This window comes from Mustela putorius, unplaced genomic scaffold (assembly GCF_011764305.1).
Source record: "Mustela putorius furo isolate JIRA1106 unplaced genomic scaffold, ASM1176430v1.1 tig00000461_pilon_pilon_pilon, whole genome shotgun sequence".
NCBI lineage: Eukaryota > Metazoa > Chordata > Mammalia > Carnivora > Mustelidae > Mustela > Mustela putorius.
The window spans coordinates 1103723-1114088 of NW_025421390.1; the positions used below are offsets into that span (position 1 = coordinate 1103723).

The window sequence follows — 10366 nt, forward strand, 5'->3', positions numbered from 1 at the left end:
TATACCATCCAACAAAATACATTCCAAATGAATCAAGAAGTTACTTTTCTACCAAATTATATAACCATGATAAACAAAATATGCATATGCAACGACTCCCTGGGGAAAGAAAATTACTTCCCAAAATTAGGAAAGATAGAAGAAACTTCACTAGCAAGAAAGCACAGATGGTTCAATTAAAAAGTAAATGTTTTCTGTGTGAAAAATAAACAGAGGATAAGGCATATATCTGGATATACAATAGACAAAAGGTTAATATCCCTACTATATCTAATACATGCACAAGAAATTGTGCAGAAGAACCAGAAGCCATCAATGGGGAAACAAAGGACAGGAACAGACAATTCACAAAAAGGAAATATAACAAGTAAAGAAATAAAAAATATCCAGGGGCGCCTGGGTGGCTCAGTCGACCAGGCATCTGACTCCTGGTTTCAGCTCAGGTGGTGATCTCAATGCAGGTGGTGATCTCAGGGCATTGAGATCAAGCCCCTTGTCAGGCTCTACACTCAGCACTGAGCCTGCTTGAGATTCTCTCTCTCTCTCTCCCTCCCCCTCTGCCCACCCCCCACACTCTCTCTCTAAAACAAATACATAAAATATTTTTAAAATATTCATGAGCCATCCAAAACATAAAAATTAAACATCTAACTAAGCAAGGGCCAAGATACCAGTGGGAACAACAGATACACTGTTTCAGGACAACATGGTAAACAGAAAGAAGAAGAAGCCTGCAAAGGAGAACACTGTGGCCAGCAGCCACACACATCTCCTGGCCACTGGCTGTCACAGGGCAGGTCTGGGATGCGGCACACTGACAGAGTAGAAGGCCAGAGTAATGCCACCCTTACAGAAGAAATTATCACGTAAACTATAAAAAAGATTTTTAAAATGATAATATCCGTGGCTGGTCAGATGTGGCCAAACTAATATTCCAATATTATACACTAATATCATAAAGTGGCACAAACATTCTGGAAAGCAATATTGCAAAATTTTTCTAATTTTTCCTTAAAAAATAATCCAAAAATATGGGGGGAACATAGCTATATGCCTAACAGTTTTCATCCTAACATCTAGATTATCAGTACCTTGAGAGCAAGGTGTCTTGCTTACCAAGGGCCAAGTACATACAGTATAAGCCTTACATAAATACAAGTGCAAATGAAGGAAAAGAAAAATATACAGCCACTGAAGATGATGGCTAAAGACAACATAGCAGGTGGCACAATTTTAAGCGGGGGCAAGAATAATAAAAGTATGTGATTACAGTCCTATTTTTGAAAGCTGCATTAGCAAAACTTCTGGAAGGAAATGCATATAAAACACTAACAGTCATTGTGTTAGGAGGTTTATGGTGATCATTTTTTATTATGGTTATATTATCTTTATTTAAAATGTAAACATTCTCCAGAGGAATTGTTATGGTTATTTAAAACACAAATTGATCCTCAGAAATTAAGGCAAAGATTTTTAAAAAATGCCGTAACAGGGGCTCCTGGCTGGCTTGGTCGGTAGAACACAGCAGCTCTTGATCTCAGGGGCCGTGAGTCTGAGACCCACGTTGAGTTTAGAGATTGCTTAAAAAAATAAATTTTAGACCTTCCACCATGAGGACACCACAAGAAGGTACCAACTGTGAGGCAGAAGGAGGGATTTCATCCGACTGCTCTAATGGCTTGACCTGGGACTTCCCAGCCTCCACCACTGGTCGTGCATCCTTAGATCTTCTAATTCCTGAGACGGACAAGGCCAGGATAGGCATTTACGAACAGTCTGGGTCCACTAGCCTAAAGGTGATGCCCATTCTGCCTTAGGCAAATGACAGGGGTATCTCTCCCTGATAACAAAGCTGCACAGCAAATCAAATTATACCTAGAAGGGAGGGGGGGTGTCAGTGGGTGACTCCCATGTGATGACACTGAAATGGCCTGATGGAGACACGACCCCCTGTACAGACTGGACACTCTAGTTATCCTCCACTTCCAAGTCTAGAGACACACCACCCATGTTTGCTTCTCAGACTCTGCTTTATGTTCCCATTACTGTCACACCAACAGCACCCCACGACTTGTCTTTCACATGTCCATTCAATCAGTCATTAACAGTTGGTGGTGGTGATGTTGGTGGTTGTATGTTGGGGGGAGGGGAGAGAAGGGGAGGTGATGTTACCAATATTGTTCATGGAGGGGGTGCCTGCATGGCTCAGTCAGTTAAGCGTCTGACTCTTGGTTTCTGCTCAGGTGATGATCTCAGGGTTGTGAGATCGAGCCCTGTGTCAGGCTCTTTGCTCAGCAGGGAGTCTGAGATTTTTCTTTCTCCCCTCCCTTTGCCCCCCCCAAATAAATAAAATAAATCTTTAAAAAAAAATTTTTTTTTTAAGTAACAACAAATGGAAAAGGCACAGAATCCCCAGATAGCTCCACATTATAGGTAAAAAGCTAAAAGACCAGCTAAAGAGAAAAGCACAAGGAGGTGAGCAGCTGACATTCATAATTTGGATGAGAAGCACCCTCTCTGAGTCCTAAAACTTAGGAATAAATGAACACATCACAGGAAGCCAAAATACAACCACTTACAGCTGCTCAGTCTGCTGTGCTTCTGGTGTTCTCTGAGCTTCTGGCTCGGGGCTCAAAGGGTTCAGGACTCTGAGACGAGGTCAGTGCTCTGGTCTCTGAAAATTCAGAAAGGCAGGGCAGGCCAGGGGCAGAAAAGACTGGGGGGCAAGAGCAGGCAGTGAAGGTCCCTAAGGGGAACTGTATTCCCACCTTCCAGAAAAACCAAAACTTTCTCTAAAGCTCTGCCTTTCAACCTGCTGTTCTCAACTCTGGTTCATGAGATCAGCTGAATGAGTCACAACCATGCACACGACAACGGAACAGATGCATACATGTCACATTTAAAGGACACCATTTTACAGAACTTTGGTTTTGGTTATATACGTGCATATGTGTGAGAGTCTACAGTTTGAGGTAGCACAGCTAAATATATTTCTTACTATGATATGTGGTCAAAAGGTGTCAAAGGCATTACTCTAGACCACTCAGTCCCTGACAAGGGGACCAGCAAACCACCCAGAGCTAAGCTATTCAGTTATCTGAAACTAAAGGATTCATCTAGAAGTAGGAATGCAGTGAATCCAGTTCAACTGAGTATTCGGCACCAATACAAAACAAATGCCTCTTTAATACTTCCTCCAGGAAGAAATAAGCGCTGCCCTTCAAAGGCTCCAGAAAGCATCATTTTAGAACTGCCTCACATAGTACGGGCCACTTTTTCCACTCTCCACACCTCCCTCGGCTCAAGGTTTGATTGAGGGTGATGTGTCTACAGACATTTTACACCTGTCTAGTCACCACGTGGACACGCCACACTGTCAGAGTCACAGCTTGGAAACCCAACACGGTCCTTGGCCAGCTGGGAGAAACTGAGGCTTTGAGTGATGAAATGCCCTAGGCTGTGCCCAAGGTCAATGCTGGGAACAGCTGAGATCAGATTCCCAGGCCCAATTCTCCTCCAAGAATCTTTAAATTAAAGGCACATGAGAGCACAAAGCAGCCTACCCTGCCAAGACACCAGCAGATGACTTTGTTTTCTTTTTTTGGTCTCATTTGCTAGTTTCTTAAACCTCTGAATTATTTTTTTTTTAATTTTTTTTTTTTTTTAAGTAGGCTCCACTTTAGGCGTGGAGCTTGAACTCACAACCCCGAGATTAAGATCTGAGCTGAGATCAAGAGTCAGATGTTTAACCAATTGAGCCACCCAGGTGCCCCTGCATTAATTTCTACTGATGACTAAATGCAATGTTTGGATGAGGAGGCCCCCTGCCCTTTAAAAAAAAAAAAAAAAAAAAAGTAATGAAACTGCCTGAAGGTGCACAAGCAAAGTATATTTTTTGTGTTAGGAAATTTTTAGGTTAACTGTGGCATCTCCTTGGAAAATCTATTGAAATAAAAATTCCTTCTATTCTGATACTGCAGTTGTAAAGAAAAGCTTGGCTTGAGGCCACTTCTTTTTCAGATAAGTATATATTGTATATAATCTAGATTACGCAACAGATACCAACAGCTCACTACTGGAAATAATCTTTAGTCACAATTTACTTATAGATTTCTACATGCCACAGTGTTTTAATTTCCCCCAAACTGTTAACTTTTTAATGGCATCAAGATGATTCTCAATGACAAATAGAAAATGTTTCCCTCTCAAAGCCAAATTCAACGTGAAAACTGAGACAGGGAAAGATGCTATGCGAGGAAAAGTAGTGTTTCCTTTTTAACAGTTTTGATTTGGTTTGCTTGGAACAGATCAGCCCTCTAAAGCCTCATCATCCAGCTACTAGCATCCTATGATTTTTACTATTTTTCTTTTTCAAAGTAAGTTTAGTTAACACATGAGGTATAAGACTGTTGGTCAGGATTTCACAATCCAAGAATCACTCATTTTCAGAGGGTCCGAATTTTCCATTGTCCTGCAGATGAATGTACCCTGATTAAGATCTCTTGAGGTCCTGGACAGAATCTGGTATAAGTGCATACATTAAGTAGGAATTTCAGAACCATCAGGAGCTCTAGGGTCACTGGAAGCTAAGCCTCCTCCAGTAAGCCTCCTTAAACAAGCTTTCCCATAGTGATCTTTTCTTAAAAAGTCAATCTGCATTCTGACCTTTAGAGACATAGAGGCAGCCTGTTTCCAGACAGATTTGCTGGCATTAAGACGGCCTCATGCTCTGAATTCAGTATCAAGGTCTAATTTTCAACAATCACATGGAGTAAATTCCCATTTGGGGCCCTTGAAACCAGCAATTATTACCACCTAGTGAAGAGTCTCAAGTGCATAGTTGAAAGTTTATTAATTTTATGCCATTAAATAGACAAATGACACACTCAAAAATTTATTTAGATGGGTTCTAATTTTGTCCCCTTTAATGACCTCATATCATCACTCTTAAGAACTCAACTTTCAGAACTTGCACTGCGGGAAACCTCTGATTTGCATTTTCCAAATATTTCTTTGATGCAAGTATTATAAAATACATGGCATCAAACTACCAGTAACTCAGCTGAACTGAGCCAAGGTCTAAGTATTACTGAAACAATGGTTTCAGCCAGAGAACTGAGATAGTGCAATTTCACAATGATAAGAACCAATGGTAAATCAACCAAGAGCATGAGGATTTATAAAATGAAATGAAATTTTAACATATCTTTTCAAGAAACAGTCAAGTAGTGGTAACCACTTAGAATCGAGTAGTTCAGAATGAAAAAACAGAAACAAAAACAAACAAAACAAAAAAACAAAAAACACCTTAGAGATTAAAAAAAAAAAGAAATCCAACCCTTCTCTTGTCCCAGTCCCTTCCCAACCTCATTCCCTGCTTTACTGTTAATGTGGCTGAAAGCAAATTACTAAGTTTTTCTCAGGCTCAACTCAAATATCTTTGCTCTCTCTTTGCTCCAGGAAACTCACCACCTCCTCACGCCCAATTTATTCCAAACTGGTGATTGATCAGCCATTGCATAACTCATTCAATGAATATATACTGCCTTGTGCTAGGCACTAGGGATCAGATCTCCTCATTGGTAGATAAAAATCTGACTCTTTTACTATGGGAGGGGGGAGAGGTTCTGTCTGCCCTTAAGGATCACAGGGAACACTATGTTGCATAAATTGGTCCTGAACAAAATTAGAATATAAGATGGTCATCCCCCCACACTCCCTTCTCCATTACACTTATCCCCAACAGTGCCTCCCCCACCCACCTATCAGAGATCAGAGTCTCCTCCCCAATACCCCACCACCACAGCCTTGGATCTTTTTATCCAGAAAAGAATTTCAAATTTTTGTTCCCAGAGGTTTTAGAAACTTTCACTCATAGTCACTTCTCTGGAGACACTAATTTTCCAGAGTCCTCAAATCACTCAGAACTGAGTTCTGAATTCAAGCTGCCTGGCTGCTGAATCTATACTCTTAACCAGTCCATTTTAGTGCTTCTCAGTGAATGGGAGTTGTCTTTTCCTCCTCTACCTACAATGCTCTTTCCTTTACCCTCACTTTTTCACATGAACTTCTAGTCATCCTGCAAGATCCATCTGTAGAAGCACTCCTTTTCTTTAACCACCACAGGCAGAGATTCTTCAGTAACCCCAGACGACGACGTTTGTACCTGTCTTCAGCACATCTCTTTATACTGAGATAAAAACAGACCGCCCCCTCCCTTTACCTACTGCAAAGGTACAGACTCCTGACAAAGGAAGAACTTGAACTGCTCACTAGTAACAACCCAGAGTTACTAAAACTCTCTGTATGAATGCCAAGACTGTTGATTTGTGTTAAAATATGAATATAAAGAATATATAAATGTAGACGTCTAGATGGGGCTGGGTCCCACCTAGAGAAAGGTCTCTCCTGGCCTTCATCACTGGAGAAGAAGCCATCACAGGACAAGGAAGCTCAGGGGAAGCTACAGACTAGATGTTAGTGTCAACTATAATCAAGCTAAGCAAAGAATGATAAGATGGCATCCACTCAGAAAAGACAGTCCATAAGGCAGCTGGGACATGAGGAACCCAAAGTACCAAAGGTGGGTGTGTCTCCCAGAGACAGAATCCAGAATCCAACTATATGCAAATCAAAGACACAGAAATGGCCAGGCAGTTCCTAGAACTGGGAACTGATATCACCAGAAATCTAATCTTTGAAATCAGATTGTTTTTAATATTTCTTATGTTCCCTTTTATTTCCTTCCTTGGTCTCTAGTAAAGTTCCAGGCTGTCCTAATTGCACTAAGGTAAACTGAGGATGAGAGTTTTTATGGACTCTTTGGCCTGAAGATTAGAAGGTTATCAACACACTACTGACAGCAGCAGTAGAATGAAAATGGTAATCCAAGTGAAAGAATCCCCCAAAAGACGATAAAATGTAGGGGACAATAAGGGTCGCAGAATCTTGCCACTCTACCCTCTCCAAAAATTCTATTTTCAATACTAAATCTTAGAGGTTGTGGTTTTGTTTTATTATCTTCTAAAACTTCCCAGCACTAAATTGTATCTTGAAAGGATCTTGTCATTTCACCAGTGTAGTCTACTTAAGTGCTCAGAACACAACAAAAGCTTAAATGTTTGTTGATCGAATGTACGAAGCAATGCATGGACTTTCAAAGTTGTAGGGCACCCTGAAGACCACCCAATCCAGTCCTTCTCCCACAGTGCACATCTGTCCACACAGGGCTTTAATAGGTTGTCATAAAAGTCATTCAATAAGTATCAACTAAGTACCTACAATAGCTAAGAAGCTTTCAGGAACAATAACAAAAATATATCGAGAAGATGAATGGACCCTAAGTATCAATAATACTGTTTAAAATAGAAAATGTTAAGTGTTTTCTAAGGCTAGATAAAGCTATCTGGATTCAGAAATCAAAAAGAGAAACCAGGTTTCCAAAGAACTTCTGGGACACGGCCATACAGGATAGGACATTATTTGTGATTTAACCTTGTAGTTCAGGAATGAAAACTGTTAGTTTCTAGTTGAAGCAGTTAATGAAAATGGCTTTTTAGGTTTTGAGGAAAATCAATATTCTATCTTCATATCTTTAGCATTAGATCAAATGGCATAATGATGGATTTTGAAAGAGATCAATTCTGTTTTAATGAAAACCATAATCAAAACTGAGCTCTAAATAACAAAGTTGTTGTCACTTGTGAGTATGGAAACACAGATTTGCCAATTTGAGTATTAGTAAAATATATGTAAAGAATAATTCTGGGCTTATGGGTGGACCTTATTTATTTAACAGTAACTCTATAATAAAATAATTTCTATTACTTACATTTTAAACTAGAAAAGTGAGAATTAAGCTACCATATAGGTAAACGTCACATTTCTTTTGTCCTGTAATCAAATGAGATTTATCTTCCAGTTTCTTTCATATATGCTACTTCAGCTTCTCCAAACACATTGAAATGCATCCTACTAAAGCTGTTTCCTTCAAGATAAACACACTAAAATGGAAATCAGGAGACTCAGGAGCTAGGCCTGACTTCACCACCTGCTACATGAATTTAGGCAGGTAAATTCTCTTGCCTTAATTTTCTCACCCATGAAACAAAGCAGTTAGAGCAAGTAACCTCTAAAATCCCTCTGAACTTTTAAAAAACAAAACAAACAAAAAACTCTTTAAACTAACTTCTACTCCTAAACCATGAACCAAAGCAAAAAGTTACAAAACTAATATTAAAGGAGGTTAAGTTTAACTAACTTTCTCCTTCTTTTACTTGACTTATAAAACTTATTTATCAATTTCCTACAGCAGTTAGGTTGAGCAGTTTCATCTACAGCAGTTATAGACTGAGAAAGTAAAGTCACTATATCCCTTTAGAAACAATGCCATGGGGCACCTGGGTGGCTCAGTGGGTTAAGCCTCTCCCTTCCACTAAGGTCATGATCTGAAGGTCCTGGGATGGAGCCCCATATCAAACTCTCTGCTCAGTCTCTCTCTCTTGGCCTGCCTTTCTGCCTACTTGTGATCTCTGCCTGTCAAATAAATAAATAAAATCTTTTAAAAAAATTAAACACTCATAAACTACTTTGAATTTCAAAAGGTTTTCAATCCACGTACTCCATTTCGGCAACATACTTCTTCTGTTCCCTATACAGTGCTTGCCAATGACCTATGTTTACAATTTCCCCCACTGGATCTAGGAAATGACTCGAGCACATTTTGGAGGAGGATGTAGACAAGCATGGGTGATTAATATACGCATCCTAGTTCTACTGAAGAACCTATCAGATAAAGAGACCTATCAGGCAAATTTTTGTTAGGCCACACTGTATGCAAAGTGCGGAAATGACTATAAGGACAGTAATGAACACGTTACTACTTTACTCCTGCCTGCAACTGTCCTGGTCACAGAAAAAAATATTCTCTACCTCAGCATAATTTGAATTTACATTAAGAAAACCTAACTACTGTTTTAAGGTGAAAAGCCCCTTCTCATATACCTCCAAAGAGCTACAATTTTTAGAACCCTGGCTGGTATTATTGAAACAAGTCCAGATAAATACCGTAATTACTATATTCAGGCATCATTCCTATGGAAATTAGCTTCATCGGCTTAATTTCTGCATATTAAATGAATTAAGTTAAAGCGCAAACGCTATTGTCTGAAAAACAAGGGAAATTATTAAAGGCAGAACAACGGGCTCCACTTCTGCAAATTAAGCAAAATTAAGCAAAAAGAAAGGAAGCAAGCAAAGGGAAGGAACTCGAGAGCTATTTGCAGCAGTGGTCCCTTGCAAGTTCTGGGCGCTTCCCCTCCAGCTCGAAGAAATAAGAAAAGGAGTGCAAAGAAGAGAAGGCACCTCTCCTTTCAGGCAGGAGCCCAAAGTTACACTCTTTTCACAACTTGCAATATTCGTTGAATTCAGTGTAAGATGTACAGGAGATCTGGATTCCGTGGGACTGACTGGGAGAAGGGAGTGGCATTTACTTTCTGTCTGGAGCCCTAAGAACTGTACCAGAGCACTCAAAAACCCTTAGTTATTTAGCTCTCGGAGCATCCTTCCCACGCACACTCCTGCAGGACTGGGCGGACCCACCCTCTTCCCCTCCGGTCCTTAGGGCTGGACCAAGGTCCAGTGGCCCGCGCACCGTTAATCTAAGGGCCACCCTTGCGCGGCCAGCGCCACCGGCCCCGGGCAAGGCCAGAGCGCACGCCGCCGTCTGGTCTCCGCTTCCCAGAGCCACGCAGTGGCGGCAGAGCGCAGCTGGACACCAGCACCACCAGGACGCGCATTATAATAAAAACTTGGGGGAGTACGTCTACACTCGCGCCGACGTGGAGGCACAGCCCGGAACCCGGGTTCCGGGACCGCCGGCCCGTCCCGCCCCTCCTCGCGGCCGAGGGGCGGCGGTCCGTACCTGTCCTCCGAGACGCTGATGACGCCCTCCTCCTTGGGCACGATCACGGCCATATTCACCACCTCCTGGGACCCCTCGACCCGCTGCAGCAGGATGGGCTTGCGGGTCAGCGGCTTGGGCTGGATCTCCGCCGCCATCGGGAGGAGGGGGCGCGCCGGGGGCGCCGCCGACAACCGCGCTGCGGGGCCGGGCTGAGGAGACCGCTCGGGTACGGGCACAAGCGGAGACAGGGACTCTGGGTGACCGGAGCGGGACGCCGGGGACCCGCGATCATAGCCTGGCCGCCGCTCCGGGAACGACTCCGCGCTCCCGGCTTGGGGCACCGAAACCGCCAGGACCTGGGCTGCAAGCCGGCGCCCGCACCGGAGGAGGGGGCGGAGAGCTGGGGGGCGGAGCCGATGGGGGCGGGGCCTGCCCCAGGGGGTGGCCGCTGGTGGGCGCGAG

The 10366-nt window shown here is 42.4% G+C and overlaps 1 protein-coding gene across 3 annotated transcripts in view; it reads right to left on the minus strand.

Moving 5' to 3' along the window:
* WDFY2 (WD repeat and FYVE domain containing 2) overlaps positions 1–10331 on the minus strand; it is a 181707-nt gene extending 171376 nt beyond the window's left edge. Inside the window, exon 1 of one of the 3 annotated variants that reach the window (XR_006606942.1) lies at positions 9923–10331. Coding sequence is in view for 2 of the 3 variants with exons in the window: in XM_004775221.3 (XP_004775278.1) it covers positions 9923–10059 (137 nt within the window). In the remaining variant the exon portion in view is untranslated. The remainder of the gene's footprint in view (positions 1–9922) is intronic. The other 2 variants (XM_004775221.3, XM_013047192.2) reach the window with 2 other exon arrangements.
* Positions 10332–10366: the final 35 nt, after the last annotated feature.